The sequence below is a fragment of the Ranitomeya imitator genome, chromosome 7, assembly GCF_032444005.1.
Source record: "Ranitomeya imitator isolate aRanImi1 chromosome 7, aRanImi1.pri, whole genome shotgun sequence".
In the NCBI taxonomy this organism is placed as follows: Eukaryota; Metazoa; Chordata; class Amphibia; order Anura; family Dendrobatidae; genus Ranitomeya; species Ranitomeya imitator.
This window is the reverse complement of record NC_091288.1, coordinates 117,274,186-117,292,599: the sequence shown is the minus strand read 5'-3', so window position 1 is coordinate 117,292,599 and position 18,414 is coordinate 117,274,186. Positions and strand designations below refer to the sequence as shown.

The window sequence follows — 18,414 nt, the reverse complement described above, 5'->3', positions numbered from 1 at the left end:
GATACTTGCCCCCATATAATGCTGCACATGGCCACATAAGATGCTCCATACAGATACTTGCCCCCATATAATGCTGCACATGGCCACATAAGATGCTGCATACAGATAGTTGCCCCCATATAATGCTGCATATGGCCACATAAGATGCTTTATACAGATATCTGCCCCCATATAATGCTGCACATGGCCCCATACAGATGCCCCATACAGATATTTGCCCCCATATCATGCTGCACATAGCCACATAAGATGCCCCATATAGATATTTGCCCCCATATCATGCTGCACATGGCCATATAAGATGCCCCATAGAGATATTTGCCCCCATATGATGCTGCACATGGCCACATAAGATGCTCCATACAGATATTTGCCCCATATGCTGTTGCTGCGATTAAAAAAATGACATACTCACCTCTCCAGCCCCCGGCACTTGCTATACTCACCTTTCCCGTTCCACCACTGACCGCCGCTGTGTCTTCCCATCTTCTGCACTCATGTTCAGGAAGAGGGTGGTGCACACTAATCGCATCACCGCGCCCTCTGACTTGAGCGTCACTGCGGAAGACACAGCGGCGCCGATGGTAGAACAAGGTAAAGATGAATATCGCTTACTGCCCCGTCATACTTACCTGCTCCTGGCGCCGTCGCTGCACATCTGTTCCCCGGCGCCGCATTTTCTTCCTGTACTGAGCGGTCACCGTTACCGCTCATTACAGTAATGAATATACGGCTCCACCCCTATGGGAGGTGGAGCCGCATATTCATTACTGTAATGAGTGGTACCATGTGACCGCTCACTACAGGAACAAGCTGGGGAGCCAGGGACCTGCAGGGACCGCGCCAGGAGCAGGTGAGTATAATTAGACAGCTCCCGCTCTGCCTCCCCTGCCGACCCCTGGGTATGACTCGAGTATAAGCCGAGAGGGGGACTTTCAGCCCAAAAAAGTGGGCTGAAAATCTCGGCTTATACTCGAGTATATATGGTACATTTGTGGATTTCCAACTCCTTACAATCCTTATTCACTGGCATAACAGATATACCGTATTTTTTGGACCATAAGACACACCCCAAATTTTCAAACGGAAAATAGGGAAAAAAATTATGTGTCAAATGGGGGTCCATCTTACAGTCTGAATTCAGCTTAACAGGGGGGATACAAAAATAGGGAAAAAGGAAAAAAATGGGAAGAAAATAAGTCAGCTCACCAATCCCTCAACAGTGCAATGATGTCCATGCACGGAGCCGCCTTGGTCAAGGGCGTAGTCCAGAGCCAGCAATGAAAAAGAAAAAATAATCTCCAGCATGGATCTTCTAAAAAGTCAATTTATTGAAAACACTTTAAAATGCAAACATTTGCAAAAAAAAAAAAAAAAGGATGGGGGTCCCAGGTGGTCAACGCCGACGCGTTTCGACCATCAGGTCTTAGTCATGCCATGATAGGGATAGGCACAGGTGCAGGAGTGGTCACAGGGGTTGTTTGTTGGTCACCTGTGGTGCGGTGGTCTTTGGGAAATCCCATCCCAGGCTGGTGCGGCAACAATGCTCTATACTGGGGTGGCAATGGTGCTCTGTGCTGGGGCAGTGGAGCTCTGTGCTGCCTTGGTAGTGCTCATCCGGCATTTTGATAAAGCCCAGAGGCCCCCGCAGCTCCATTGTTGCGATGCGGTGGCCTGCGGTAAAATGTCCGCTGGGGGTGGCAAATGCTCACATTGAGATCTCGGCAGCGAGATCTCGTCCTGAGCTCTTGAGATGAGATCTCGTTGCCGAGATCTCAATCTGAGCATGCTTTTCCCCCAGCGGCCATTTTCCTGGAGACCACTGCATTGCAGCAATGGAACTGTGGGGGCTTCTGGGCTTTGAATAAATGCCGACAGAACCTCCTTGCAGCACAGAGCACCACCGCCACCCCAGCACAGAGTGCTGCTGCCACCCCAGAACAGCACAGAGCACTACTGCACAAAGCACCGTTGCCGCAACATTTCTTAGTATATTTCGACTATAAGACACACCCCATTTCCCCAAAAAAAATTTTGGGAAAAAAAGTGCGTCTTATTGTCCGAAAAATACGGTAACCCATTCTACTGCAGTATTTTAATATTTCTCCAAGTTTTGGGTCTGCAGCTGTATTAAGCCTTTATAGTGGTTGTGATCACACAACTCAGGTGAGTACCATTTGTCCACATTCTTCACATTTTATCCGGATCATATTGCACTTATTGTCCTTCCAGATTTCTATCGTTGGGACTAATAATGGCCACATTTATTTGAGTTGAATTGAATTCAACTTGATTTTTCCAAAAACGCATATTTTCCAGGATATGGATTTTTTAAGCAAACTTCACTCTGTGCGTTCATATTCTGAATCTTCCCTTTAGTTGAACATATTTTACTTCAATTCTTAAAATTCATACAGTAAACTTAGTACTGTAATTTCAATGCACACAATATTTACAAAGTTTGCTACAGAAATATTGAAAACAATAATTAACCAGACAAGGATCTATTTTCAAACACTCATTCATACACCTTCTACACACAACACCACTTTGTTCCTTACTTGAATGAATCTAGGCATCCATAGATACAGTTAGGTCCATATATATTTGGACAGAGACAACATTTTTCTAATTTTGGGTATAGACATTACCACAATGAATTTTAAACAAAACAATTCAGATGCAGTTGAAGTTCAGACTTTCAGCTTTCATTTGAGGGTATCCACATTAAAATTGGATGAAGGGTTTAGGAGTTTCAGCTCCTTAACATGTGCCACCCTGTTTTTAAAGGGACCAAAGTAATTGGACAATTGACTGCAAGGCTATTTCATGGACAGGTGTGGGCAATCCCTTTGTTATGTCATTCTCAATTAAGCAGATAAAAGGCCTGGAGTTGATTTGAGGTGTGGTGCTTGCATTTGGAAGGTTTTGCTGTGAAGTAAACATGCGGTCAAAGGAGCTTGTGAAACAAGCCATCCTTAAGCTGTGAAAACAGAAAAAAACCCATCCAAGAAATTGCTACAATATTAGGAGTGGCAAAATCTACAGTTTAGTACATCCTGAGAATAAAGAAAGCACTGGTGAACTCATCATTGCAAAAAACCTGGGCTCCCACGGAAGACAACAGTGGTGGATGATCGCAGAATAATCTCCATGGTGAAGAGAAACCCCTTCACAACAGCCAACCAAGTGAACAACATTCTCCAGGAGGTAGGCGTATCAATATCCAAATCTACCATAAAGAGAAGACTGCATGAAAGTAAATACAGAGGGTTCACTGCACGGTGCAAGCCACTCAAGCATCAAGAATAAAAAGGCTAGACTGGACTTTGCTAAAAAACATCTGAAAACAGCCAGCACAGTTCTGGAAGAACATTCTTTGGACAGATGAAACCAAGATCAACCTCTACCAGAATGATGGAAAGAGAAAAGTATGGCAAAGGCTTGGTACAGCTCATGATGCAAAGCATACCACATCATATGTAAAACACGGCGGAGGCAGTGTGATGGCTTGGGCATGCATGGCTGCCAGTGTCACTGTGTCACTAGTGTTTATTGATGATGTGATACAGGACAGAAGCAGCCGAATGAATTCTGAGGTATTCAGAGACATAGTGTGTGCTCAGATCCAGCCCAATGCAGCCAAACTGATTGGTCATCGTTTCATACTACAGATGGACAATGACCCAAAACATAAAGCCAAAGCAACCCAGGAGTTTATTAAAGCAAAGAAGTGGAATATTCTTGAATGGCCCAGTCAGTCACCTGATCTCAACCCAATTGAGCATGCATTTCACTTGTTAAAGACTAAACTTCAGACAGAAAGGCCGACAAACAAACAGCAACTGAAAACCACAGCAGTGAAGGCCTGGCAGAGCATCAAAAAGGAGGAAACACAGCGTCTGGTGATGTCCATGAGTTCAAGACTTCAGGCAGTCATTGCCAACAAAGGGTTTTCAACCAAGCACTAAAAATTAACATTTTCTTTAAAATTATTGAATCTGTCCAATTACTTTTAGTCCGTTAAAAAGCAGGGTGGCACATGTTAAGGAGCTGAAACTCCTAAACCCTTTATCCAATATTAATGTGGATACCCTCAAATGAAAGCTGAAAGTCTGAACTTCAACTGCATCGGAATTGTTTTGTTTAAAATTAATTGTGGTAATATCTATAACCAAAATTAGAAAAATGTTATCTCTGTCCAAATATATATGGACCTAACTGTATTCACCTGCATGGCAAATTCATCCCTGGTGCCTATTTAGACCCATGTTAGCCATTGTAATACATATGAAACTAGTTCCTAGCTACTCAATTTTGGCACACATGAGCCTTACACCCATTCAAATTAATTTCTTTCAGGGATTGTCCACAACTTCTTAAACAATACAATCCCCATTGCAATTTATAAACACCTTATATTCAGCTGCCATATCAGCACCAGGTCTCCTGAGGCTTGTGTGCCATTGTTGTGACAATAACTCAGCAGTTGTTAATGGCCTGCCGCGTTCACACCTCCCATAGAGGTCTGAGATTTTTCTGTAGGAAATAAGAGTAGAAGCTTCATAGTGGCCTCTAACTGGCTGCCGGGCTCACATGGCATAACAATGTCAAGCGAGCCTCGGGAGACCAGACACTGACATTGCTGGAACAGAGCTGGCATGTTTTTATTTTACTTTGTGAATTAGATAATTTAAGTAGTTTTGAGTAGTGGACAGCCCCATTAGAGGTTGACAAAGGTTGACAATATATTCAGAATTTATTGACTTAGTGACAGGCTGCAACATGTTCAGCAAACTATTCAATTTCATGGCTAAGACACTTCAGTTCTATCTCTAAATAACTACACACATCTCAAGATACAAGTGTTAGGGCTAGCGGAACGCACCAAATAATAAAGGAATTAATACGATGTGCGTTCGCGGCCCGGGGTCCACTGTACAGAGATGGTACCTGCTGCTAGGTAATGGTGGATGGAAACTTAGCTCACACATGGGTTAGACTTCACCCCGTGTGAAATGGTAGTGAGCTCTGTTGCTTCACAGAGTCGCACAATACGCTGCACCCTGTTAGCAGTCACAAGGGGCAGCTACAAGACACTAGTGGGATCCCTAAGAATCACCCCCACTAATCTGGTGATTGAACTGGCTCTGACCTTCGGTGGCTTTTGAGCCCGCGCCTGAGGACGCACCGAGTCAGATGCTCAGTTCAAGCGGGAATTCCCACCCTATACTGACGGTTGTCAGGAGAGCGCACAGATGGCGCATGGTGCCGTAGAGATGGGCACTGCAATGTGTGCTTAGTGAGCAGATAGCACTGTTGATTGGGATGATTAATGAGCGACAGTCACACATCTACACACACATGTTTTCAAGTATACACTAGCGCATGGCCGAGTGGCCATGCAAACCTTTTATAGCAGAAGTGCTATGGGACCTTCCAGATGGTCCAATAGGAGACGCAACAGGACCTGAGCATGTGACCCCCGACTTCCAATGGGAGGTCATCCCATGGGCATGCTCAGTATGGGAAAAGCAGGACTTAGTCCCAGAAAGACCTGCTCATTGCTGATCAGTGCTGGCTGCAAAAGCAGAGCCTGGAAAGGCAGCAGTAACCAGTTGCACAGTATCAGCTTGAGCCAGAAGCTGGGACCGACTTCTCTGCTGAGTAGGCTCAACTGTGGCTGGAGAAGAATGGGAGACCGCAGCGGAGATGGTTCGAGATTCCCCCTGTGCAGAGGCGGGAACTTGATACCTAACAGCAAGTTACAGTAAATCACCTTCCTCACACATGCCATTATGCAGGCCTTACTGACTGGCAATTTAGTATATAGAGTACTATGCAAAATCAGGTGTGGAAAACTTGCTGCAAAGTAAGAAATAAAAAAGTAATGTTAAGAATATTTATTATACTAAGGATACATTTTAATGTATGTTTGAGGTGATTGCCCAGCTGCAGAATAAACTTGGAGCCAAACAGACGCCTCCTGGATTATTTTGCTTGAAGGGTAAATAACTATATATATTTCTCAGAATTGATAACACCATTAATCCTAACCAAATTTCCAACTTGATTTGCTGCACATCTACCCATGTAAAAGGAAATTAAATATAATGTATTTCATCTTCCCAAGTTTTCTTGGTCAATCACTGCATCTATGTTCCTTAACATTGCCCAGTTCTTGGGGTCCTCAATAATGAGGAATACAGATTCTTCCGCATTTTGCAATATCATCAGGGAGGCATCTGTATGACTCCAAATTCATCCTGCACCAGGACACCAACTCAATCCATTGTCATTAAGACTTATCATCAGCTTAAAGAAGAACAAGGAGTCCTGGAAATGATGATATGGCCCTCACATAGCCCTGATCGCAACATTATCAAGCCTGTCTTAGATTACATGAAAAGACACAAAGACTTGCACAAGTCTGCATTCACAGAATACCTGTGGTTCGTTCCCTAAGATGTTTGGAACAACCTCTCTGCTGAGTTTCTTCAAAAACCGTGTGCCAGTGTAACTAGAAGAATTAATGTTTTGATGCTGTTTTGAGGGCAAAGGGCGATCAAACTGAATATTGATTTGATTTAGTTTTCTCTTTTGCTCATTCACTAAACTATTAACACTTTTATTTAAAAGCATCGTTACTTTGCATAATTGTTTCACACCTGCCTAATACTTTTGCACAGTACTATATCTACATTTAGTAAATGACTTAACAGAGAAGACAGTGGAACAGTCTTTCACATTGCCACAGTGATATGTTACTTTTTTTCCAGTAATGGTGGTAGTGATTTGCACTGCAAACATCTGGAGGCAGTTTGTGGTTGATTTTCATGTGGAGATGCTCAGTTGGAGCTTACCTTTAATGTGAGTTAGCTATGTTGTCACCAATTTATCACAGAAGGCAAATTGCAGTCCCAAATTTGCCACAATATGTCAATAAAGTCGACTAGTATTATCATTTTAGCTAGCATCACACCACTATGGAGAAATGTGGTCCATAATTGTCTCCAGTTATCAGTTCACCAATTGGTTGACTACTGCATTCTTTCTGTTCATAGTATTTACTGTATACATCTAACCTATCACAGTAGATTTGATTATAAAAAATCCAGCAGATTGGCATTGGCTGTAGAATACACCTAAAATGTTTTCTTATTTCTTTCTTATTTTCATTTTTTTTCCTAAAACCAGTAATAATATAATTTTTTCTCAGGAAAGATGAGGAAGTTATTCACATTCAAGTTATGAAAAAAGAAAACAACACCGATGCATTTCTTGATGATCCAGCACTTACCGAAACAAGGAAAAATAAAATAGCATCAAGGTAACATCTCTTTTTTGTTAGCTTGTGATAACATCAACAATTTCTATAGGACCTTGTTTAACTGTTGGCTAAACAGAAACTCAAAATGTAATGGGCTTGGAAATTCTATACATATGTACAGTTAGGTCCATATATATTTGGACAGAGACAACATTTTTCTAATTTTGGTTATAGACATTACCACAATGAATTTTAAACAAAACAATTCAGATGCAGTTGAAGTTCAGATTTTCAGCTTTCATTTGAGGGTATCCACATTAAAATTGGATGAAGGGTTTAGGAGTTTCAGCTCCTTAACATGTGCCACCCTGTTTTTAAAGGGACCAAAAGTAATTGGACAATTGACTCCAAGGCTATTTCATGGACAGGTGTGGGCAATCCCTTCGTTATGTCATTCTCAATTAAGCAGATAAAAGGCCTGGAGTTGATTTGAGGTGTGGTGCTTGCATTTGGAAGGTTTTGCTGTGAAGTAAACATGCGGTCAAAGGAGCTCTCCATGCAGATGAAACAAGCCATCCTTAAGCTGCAAAAACAGAAAAAACCTATCCGAGAAATTGCTACAATATTAGGAGTTGCAAAATCTACAATTTGGTACATCCTGAGAAAGAAAGAAAGCACTGGAGAACTCATCAATGCAAAAAGACTAGGGCAGCCACGGAAGACAACAGTGGTGGATGATCACAGAATAATCCCCATGGTGAAGAGAAACCCCTTCACAACAGCCAACCAAGTGAACAACACTCTCCAGGACGTCGGTGTATCAATATCCAAATCTACCATAAAGAGAAGACTGCATGAAAGTAAATACAGAGGGTTCACTGCATGGTGCAAGCCACTCATAAGCATCAAGAATAAAAAGGCTAGACTGGACTTTGCTAAAAAATATCTAAAAAAGCCAGCACAGTTCTGGAAGAACATTCTTTGGACAGATGAAACCAAGATCAACCTCTACCAGAATGATGGAAAGAGAAAAGTATGGTGAAGGCGTGGCACAGCTCATGATCCAAAGCATACCACATCATCTGTAAAACACGGCGGAGGCAGTGTGATGGCTTGGGCATGCATGGCTGCCAGTGGCACTGGGTCACTAGTGTTTATTGATGATGTGACACAGGACAGAAGCAGCTGAATGAATTCTGAGGTATTCAGAGATATACTGTGTGCTCAGATCCAGCCAAATGCAGCAAAACGGATTGGTCGTCATTTCATACTACAGATGGACAATGACCTAAAACATAAAGCCAAAGCAACCCAGGAGTTTATTAAAGCAAAGAAGTGGAATATTCTTGAATGGCCAAGTCAGTCACCTGATCTCAACCCAATTGAGCATGCATTTCACTTGTTATAGACTAAACTTCAGACAGAAAGGCCCACAAACAAACAGCAACTGAAAACCACCACAGTGAAGGCCTGGTAGAGCATCAAAAAGGAGGAAACACAGCATCTGGTGATGTCCATGAGTTCAACACTTCAGGCAGTCATTGCCAACAAAGGGTTTTCAACCAAGCACTAAAAATGAATGTTTTATTTAAAATTATTGAATCTGTCCAATTACTTTTGGTCCCTTTAAAAACAGGGTGGCACATGTTAAGGAGCTGAAACTCCTAAACCCTTCATCCAATTTTAATGTGGATACCCTCAAATGAAAGCTGAAAGTCTGAACTTCAACTGCATCTGAATTGTCTTGTTTACAATTCATTGTGGTAATGTCTTTAACCAAAATTAGAAAAATGTTGTCTCTGTCCAAATATATATGGACCTAACTGTATATGTAGCTGAATAAAACAGATTTTATATATCACTTGCTAGCCATAATAGAGGGTTTCATAGATAATCATTGAAAAGAAATTTCATTTTCTTATTTAGAGGAGAAATACCATAGCTAAAACTTTCTTTAATATTCATCTTTTTCACTATTCCACCTTAACACTTATGAGACACTTTCCTGTGTGTTGATAATTTTCCCCATCATCTTAGATAACCGTCAAACAAACAACTATTTAGCCACAGCTACGGATTTGTTCCTCGCTGCTATTTCAACACGTCTCAAGATATCTGATGCAAAATTATCAGCCTTAAAACAGCACAATGTTATGCTGAGTCATGATATATGTGATACTTATGTATCAACATGAGGGAATCTTTGTTACATGTGCTTAAATGATTTAATGCAAGAGACTTATAAGTTCTCTGTTCTATTCAACTTTCTGCTTTTGTTCATTTAAAATTCCAAATCATCTTGTAACTCCATAGGACAGATTCAGGAATTGTTTATTCCCATTTATTTATATTGTAGGTCACAGACTCCTACCCTTAAAAAGAAGAATGCGATGACCCCCACTGACCGTTTCCAAGCTTTCTTCATGGCGCCAGTTGTTATTTTCCATCTAAACATCTTAGCATACTTCAGCTTTCTGCTGCTTTTTGCATATGTGTTAATGATTGATTTCCAACCAAGTCCTTCATGGAGGGAACTCATCATCTATTTCTGGCTCTTTTCATTAGTTTGTGAGGAAATCAGGCAGGTATGTACATACAAAGAAAAGAGTTCTTCAAACAAAACAAAAGGTGAGGGGGACAACATTTGTTAAAATGATAATAATGATACATTTATCTTGTCTGTAGCGTAACGATTATTGCTACTTGTAAGCAATGTAGAAAGTAAGTCTTGAAATTGTAAGTTAGGCTGGAGTCACACTTAACGTATAAAAATCGGTCCGATTTTGATGGCCGAGAATTGCACAAATGTTCTCCGAACAGTGATCCACGTGTAATCCGTTTGCTATGCGATGATGCATTTTCCTCGCATCAAGTAACCGTGTGACATCGATATGGCATTGTTTTAAAACCAAATATTCTTCAAAACATGTATATATATATATATATATATATATATATATATATATATATATATATCACAGACCGAAAGTTTGGACACACCTAATTGAAAGATTTTTCTGTATTTTCATGACTATGAAAATTGTACATTCACACTGAAGGCATCAAAACTATGAATTAACACATGTGGAATTATATACTTAACAAAAAAAGGTGTGAAACAACTGAAATTATGTCTTATATTCTAGGTTCTTCAAAGCAGCCACCTTTTACTTTGATGACTGCTTTGCACACTCTTGGCATTCTCTTGATGAGCTTCAAGAGGTAGTCACTGGGAATGGTTTTCACTTCACAGATGTGCCTTGTCAGGTTTAATAAGTGGGATTTCTTGCCTTATTAATGGGGTTGGGACCATCAGTTGTGTTGTGCGGAAGTCTGGTGGATACACAGCTGATAGTCCTACTGAATAGACTGTTAGAATTTGTATTATGGCAAGAAAAAAGCAGCTTAGTAAAGAAAAACGAGTGGCCATCATTACTTTAAGAAATGAAGGTCAGTGTTAGGTCTCGAGTTCCCGCTTCTGCACAGGGGGAATCTCGAGCCATCTCCGCTGCAGTCTCTCATTTTTATCCAGCCGCAGTGGAGTCTGCTCAGCAAGGACGTCGGTCCCAGCGTCTTGCTCAGTCTCACTCTGTACAGAGAGTTACTGTTGCTTCTTCAGCTTCTGCCATTAAAGCCAGTGCTGGTCAGCAGCGAGCGGACTTCTCTGGGACTAAGTCCTTGTCTGCACACACTGAGCATGCCCAGGGCAAGATCTCCCGTTGGAGATCGAGGGTCATGTGCTCAGGCTCTGCAGCACATTCCATTGGTCCTCTTGGCAGGTCTTGGAAGGGCAAAGTTTCTGTGGCCACTTCCTGTGCTGCAACTATATAAACTGCGCATGACCGCACGGCCATGCGCTAGTGTACAATTGTTAATGTGTGTATGTTGTGAGTGCAAGTCGTCCTTGGATACCCCTACCCTATTGAATGTCTGTTCGCGGAAGGTGTATGGTTGCTATCTAGTGCCCGACTTAGCCTACAGCAAGAATCACACGTTACAGCGTCCAGTTGCTGTGACCGCCAGTACGGCGCCGTGCACTTCCTCTGTGCTTTCCTTACCCAAGCCTGGGTGGTTAGTGGCGTTCGTCAGTGCGGCACCGCATGCACTCTTGTGCCCTAATATTGTTACTCTGCTTCCTTACACACCCAGTTGCGGTGTTGTGCCAGCAAGGGTCTAATCGGACTTCAATCCTAGTTGGGGTTGAGTTCGCTGACTACTTGCTCGCCTTCTATGTGCGGTACCGCGATCCTGTGATGCAACAGGATCGCTTCCTTCACGCTGGGTGAAGTTTAACCCACGTGTGTATACTTATGAGTACCGCCATATAGTCCGTCATTACTTGGCAGCAGGTTCCATCTCTGCACGGTGGACCCCGGGCTGCGAACGCACCATACACTATCTGTCTTATTATTTGGTGCGTTCCGCTAGCCCTAACAGTCAGTCAGTCTGAAAAATTGGGAAAACTTTGAAAGTGTCCTCAAGTGCAGTGGCAAAAACCAGCAAGCGCTACAAAGAAACTGGCTCACATGAGGACCGCCCCAGGAAAGGAAGACCAAGAGTCACCTCTGCTGCTGAGGATAAATGTATCCGAGTCACCAGCCTCAGAAATCACATGCACCATACAACATGCGACATGCGCCATGCGACATGTGACATGCGACATACGACATGCGACATACGACATGCACCATGCTACATGCGACATGCGCCATGCAACATATGACATGCACCATGCGATGTGCAACATGCGACATGCACCATACAACATACAGCGTGCAACATACAACATGCACCATACAACTTTCACCATACATCATGCCACATACATTACATACATACATACAACATACATATAGACATATAGTACATATAACATAGAGTACATACTCACCATCACTTGTCACCTTGATCCCCAAAGCCAGTATCACCTGTAAAAATATTAAAATAATAAACAAATACTATACTCCCTGATCCGCAGATATCCAATTAAAACAAGTGTCCCTCGATGATCTCCCATGGAGAACAGCAGTATCAGCTGATGTGACCGCTCTCCAGGGGCTCTAGGAATACATTGATGGAAGGTATCCTTCCACAATGTATTCCCCACAATGTATCCCTATGCCCCTGTGAGAAAATAGTCCCTAGTCTCACTTCTGGCACTGCTGTGTGGGAAAATTCTCTTACAGCTTTGCCATAAAGTGAGACCCTGAACTCAGGTAACCTCAGTGATGCACTGCAGGAGCCATTGTCTCCTGTTAGTATGTCACTGTAGACCTATAGAGCAGTAACATCACCCGATGTCACTGTTCTATTGGAGAGATTGTCGTGTTACCCTCATTATTAATTGGACTATGGCGGAAAGTGAGTATACAATTTATTATTTTAAATTTTTTGCAGGTGATCGAGTATAGTAAGTATGGTTAAATTAAGAATATTAAAATACTTTTTTCTGGCTGTGTCTTTATTTTTTTTAACCTTTTCACTACTATAGAATTAATAATGGATAGGCATCATGGGAGCCCACACCATTTTTTTAAAAAAATTTTAACAGAAACATATTGTTCATTAACCCCTTTCTGCCCCTTTCAGCGAGAAAAAAAAATCAAAAGCCAAAATTATGTTTTTTTGGTTGCCGCGACATTGCATTAAAATGCAATAATGGGCGATCAAAAGAACAAATCTGCACAAAAGTGGTATTATTAAAAACGTCAGCTCGGCATGCAAAAAATTAGCCCTCACCCAACCCGATATTTTAGAAAATATAGACACTATGGGTATCGGAAAATGGCGCAATTATTTTATTTATTTTTTTAGCAAAGTTTGGAATTTTTTTTTCACCATCTAGATAAAAAAGAACCTAGACATGTTTGGTGTCCATGAACTCGTAATGACCTGGAGAATCATAATGGCAGGTCAGTTTTAGGCTGTGTGCACACGTGGCTGATTTGGGTGCAGAAGGTACTGCACAAAATCTGCATCTCCTTACAGAAAACGCAGCTGCGTTTTTGATGCAGTTTTTTGGTGCGTTTTTTTGTGCGGTTTTGATGCAGTTTTTTGTGCAGTTTTTATGCGTTTCTGCGTGGTCTCGATGCATTTTTTGATTCGTTTTTGGTGCGGTTTTTGCGCGGTTTTTATGCTGTTTTTGGTGCGGTTTTGATGTGTTTTTATGCAGTTTTTGTTGCAGTTTTGATGCAGTTTTTGATGCAGTTTTTGGTGCGGTTTTGATGCAGTTTTTGGTGCGATTTTGAGGCAGTTTTTGGTGCAGTGTGGATGCAATTTTGGTGTGGTTTTGATGCAGTTTTTGGTGCAGTTTTTGGTGCGGTTTTGATGCAGATTTTGGTGTGGTTTTGATGCAGTTTTTGGTGCGGTTTTGATGCAGTTCTAGGTACAGTTTTGATGTGGTTTTTGTGCAGTTTTTGGTGCGTTTTTTTGTGCGATTTCGATGCATTTTTAAATTTGTTTTTTGGTGCGGTTTTTGCGCGTTTTTATGCGTTTTTGTGTGTTTTTGCATGCGTTTTTGAAAGCTAAAAAAAGATGTATTATTGAACAAAAAAAAGATTTGTGATGTCATTATTGTCCAACCTCCTCTTTTACATTTGTCCAACTCACACTCCATTACACACACAGATAGACAGATAGATGATAGATGAAATGGATAGACAGATGTATGCATCTATAGATCTATCTATATGTAGATCTATCTATTCATATATCTGTCTATAGATATATCTTGATAGATATATCTATTGATAGATGTAAGGATAGTGTAGGGTGCGTGTCCACTGTCCGGATTATATCCGAATTAGCTGCAGATTGGATGCTGCGTACTTGTAGTCCCATCGGATGATGCCTGCACACACACCCCAAAAGACGCTCCGCACACACCCGAATTGTCCCGCACACACCCCAACAGCCAGGCACACACCCGCACAGCTCTACGCACACCTGAACAGTCCCGCACACACCCGAACAGTCCCGCACACACCTGAACAGCCCCGCCCACACCTGAACAGCCCCGCACAGTCCCGCACACACCCGAACAGCCAGGCACACACCCACACAGCCCCACATACACCCGAACAGTCCCACACACACCCGAACAGCCCTGCACACACTCGTACACACCCGAACAGTCCCGCACACACCCGCACAGCCCCGCACACACCTGAACAGCCCCGCACACACCTGAACAGTCCCGCACACACCCAAACAGTCCCACACACAGCCGAACAGTCCTGAACACACCCGCACACATCCGAACAGCCCACAGACCCCACCTGCAAACACATACAAAGTTACCGCCCACACACTTCCCTCCTCCCGAACTGCAGCGTTTCTTGGACCCACATACACAGCAAAACTGGGGATCTTTTTTACATTTGCGGTTCTGCTGCGGATGTGCCCAACTCAATGCAAGTCTAAGGGTGCAAAAATGCTGCAGTTAGGCACAAAGGAAGTGACAAGCTGAAGAAAAAAAAGCTGCGTTTTGGTGCGTCTTTTTCTGCAGCTGTGCACAACAAGTCTGCGGCTCCCATAGACTTACATTGGTTGTGCACTACACTGCGGATCTGCTGCAATTCTGTGCAGCAAAAAACGCTGCGGATCTGGAATCAAATCCGCAATGTGTGCACACTGTTAGGGCTAGCGGAACGCACCAAATATTAAGACAGAGTATGGTCCGTTCGCAGCCCGGGGTCCACCGTGCAGAGATGGAACCTGCTGCCAAGTAGCGACGGACTATATGGCGGTACTCATAAGTATACACACGTGGGTTAAACTTCACCCAACGTGAAGGAAGCGATCGTGTTGCGTCACAGGACCGCGGTACCGCACATAGAGCGCGAGCAAGTAGTCAGCGAACTCAACCCCAACTAGGATTGAAATCCGATTAGACCCTTGCTGGCATAACACCGCAACTGGGTGTGTAAGGAAACTAAATAACGATTTTAAGGCACAAGAGTGCATGCGGTGCCGCACTGACGAACGCCACTAACCACCCAGGCTTGGGTAAGGAAAGCACAGAGGAAGTGCACGGCGCCGTACTGGCGGTCACAGCAACTGGACGCTGTAATGTGTGATTCGTGCTGTAGGCTAAGTCGGGCGCTAGATAGCAACCATACACCTTCCGCGAACAGACATTCAATAGGGTAGGGGTATCCAAGGACGACTTGCACTCACAACATACACACATTAACAATTGTACACTAGCGCATGGCCGTGCGGTCATGCGCAGTTTATATAGTTGCAGCACAGGAAGTGGCCACAGAAACTTTGCCCTTCCAAGACCTGCCAAGAGGACTAATGGAATGTGCTGCAGAGCCTGAGCACATGACCCTCGATCTCCAACGGGAGATCTTGCCCTGGGCATGCTCAGTGTGTGCAGACAAGGACTTAGTCCCAGAGAAGTCCGCTCGCTGCTGACCAGCACTGACTTTAATGGCAGAAGCTGAAGAAGCAGCAGTAACTCTCTGTTCAGCGTGAGACTGAGAAAGACGCTGGGACCGACGTCCCTGCTGAGCAGACTCCACTGCGGCTGGATAAGAATGGGAGACCGCAGCGGAGATGGCTCGAGATTCCCCCTGTGCAGAAGCGGGAACTCGAGACCTAACATTACCCCCCCTCCTAGGGCCCCCCCTCCTTGGACCTCGCTACGCTCGAAGGCAGCAATGAGCTGTGGGGCCCGAATGTTTTCAGCAGGCTCCCATGACCTGTCCTCTGGGCCATAACCCTTCCAATCCACCAGATAGAACTTTTTGCCGCGTACCACCTTGCACCCCAAAATAGCGTTCACCCCGTAATCGTCCGTAGACGAACCCGATGTCCCGGCAGATTACTCGGAAAACCGGGACATGTATACAGGTTTCAAGAGGGACACATGAAAGGTGTCGGTGATACCCAAGCGTGGAGGAAGAGCCAAACGGTAGACCACAGGATTAACCTGTTCGAGAACCTTGAAGGGACCCATGTAGCGAGGAGCAAACTTAGTGGACTCAACTCGCAGCCTGATGTTACGGGCGGAGAGCCACACCAAGTCGCCAGGAGCAAAGGTCGGAGCGGGACGCCGATGAACATCGGCGGAGGACCTCATTCTCTCCTTGGAGGCCCGAATGGCATCCTGCCCACGGTAGCAAGGATGCCCAGTCATCCTGCCTGGCAGAAACAAAATGTCGTAAATATGTGACCAAGGTCTGGTTGGCCCTCTCTACCAACCCATTCGTCTCGGGATGATATGCCGAAGAGAGATTCAACTCAATACTGAGTAGACGACAAAGCTCTCTCCAGAATCGAGACGCAAACTGGGGACCCCGATCACTAACAATTTTGTCTGGCATACCGTGTAGGCGAAAGATATGCTTGACGAACAAGACAGCCAACCCAGTGCAGAAGGTAGCCGTGGAAGAGGCACCAAGTGCACCATTTTGGAAAAATGGTCGGTGATCACCCAGATAATGGTGCAGTTACGAGACTTGGGTAAGCCCACCACAAAGTCCATCCCGACCATCTCCCAGGGCCTGTCCGCCACCGGCAGAGGATAAATCAAACCAGCTGGCCGTTGCCGAGGAGTCTTGTTCTTGGCGCAAGAGACACACGCCCGAACATACTCTGCGACATCACGAGCCATATGCGGCCACCAGTACGTCCTCGCCAGTAACTCAGATGTCCTTTTGGTACCAAAATGTCCACCCTCCCTGGACGAGTGTGCCCAAGAGAGAGCCTCCGGTCGCAAATTGGATGGAACAAAAGTCTTGCCCGAGGGCACAGACTCTAGCGAAACCGGGGCCACAGTTCTCAAGCTCTCGGTGGGGACAATAAGCCGAGGCTCCTCCTCCTCCTCCTCAGATGACACAACGGAGCGAGAGAGAGCGTCGGCCCGAATGTTCTTCTCCCCAGAAAGAAAATGGAGGGTGAAATGAAACCGGGAGAAGAATAAGGACCATCTGGCCTGGCGAGAATTCAACCGCTGGGCTGTCTGCAGGTACACCAAATTTTTATGGTCTGTGAAGACTTGGAAGGGAAAATGTGCACCCTCCAAGAGATGTCTCCACTCCGAGAAAGCCAACTTCATGGCTAGCAACTCCCTGTCCCCGATGGAATAATTCCTCTCTGCTGGTGAGAAGGTCTTGGAGAAAAAGAAGCAAGGATGCTTCCGACCTTGAGCATCCTTTTGGAAGAGGACTGCTCCAGCACCAACAGAAGAGGCATCCACCTCCATGATAAATGGCTTATCAACATCGGGGCGATGTAGAATGGGAGCGCTAGCGAAGTGTGACTTTATAGAGTTAAAGGCCTTGGAGACCTCCTCAGACCACAATTTGGGATTCGCCCCCTTCTTGGTGAGGGCAACCAAGGGAGCTACCAAAGTTGAGAAGTGCGGAATGAACTGGCGATAATAACTAATGAACCCCATAAAGCGCTGCACCGCTTTAAGAGAATGGGGTTCCTGCCAGTCCATCACAGCCTGTAGTTTGGCAGGATCCATAGCCAATCCCTGGGCAGAGATGATGTAGCCTAGGAAAGGTAAGGACTCCTGCTCAAACATACACTTCTCCAACTTGGCATAGAGGGAGTTTGCCCGTAGGAGGTCGAAGACTTTGCAAACATCTCTCCGGTGGGAGTCAATATCTGGAGAGTAGATGAGAATATCATCCAGATAGACTACGACCGAGGTGGAAAGCATATCCCAGAGGATATCGTTCACAAAGTCATGGAAAACGGCTGGGGCATTACAGAGCCCGAAGGGCATCACCAGATATTCATAGTGCCCATCCCTGGTGTTAAAAGCCGTCTTCCATTCGTCCCCCTCACGGATGCGAATCAGGTTGTAAGCACCCCGCAGATCTAGTTTAGTAAATACCCTTGCTCCCCGAAGCCTATCAAAGAGCTCAGATATCAAGGGCAAAGGATACTTGTTCTTAACGGTGATGGCGTTAAGACCCCTGTAGTCTATGCATGGACGCAATTCTCCATTCCTCTTCTGCACGAAGAAGAACCCTGCCCCAGCAGGTGACACTGACTTCCTAATGAATCCTCTTGCCAGATTTTCCTGGATGTACTGTGATATTGCCTCCGTCTCCGGGAGAGATAGCGGATAGACTCGACCCCGGGGAGGCTCAGCACCAGGCAAGAGATCAATAGGACAGTCA

General features: G+C 44.3%; 1 protein-coding gene across 1 annotated transcript in view; it reads left to right on the top strand.

Annotated features, from left to right (window-relative positions):
* TRPM2 (transient receptor potential cation channel subfamily M member 2) overlaps window positions 1-18,414 on the top strand; it is a 1,329,765-nt gene that overhangs the window by 556,917 nt on the left and 754,434 nt on the right. Inside the window, exons 17-18 of the mRNA XM_069733764.1 lie at window positions 7,220-7,330; window positions 9,627-9,855. Of these exons, the coding sequence (XP_069589865.1) occupies window positions 7,220-7,330; window positions 9,627-9,855 (340 nt within the window). The remainder of the gene's footprint in view (window positions 1-7,219; window positions 7,331-9,626; window positions 9,856-18,414) is intronic.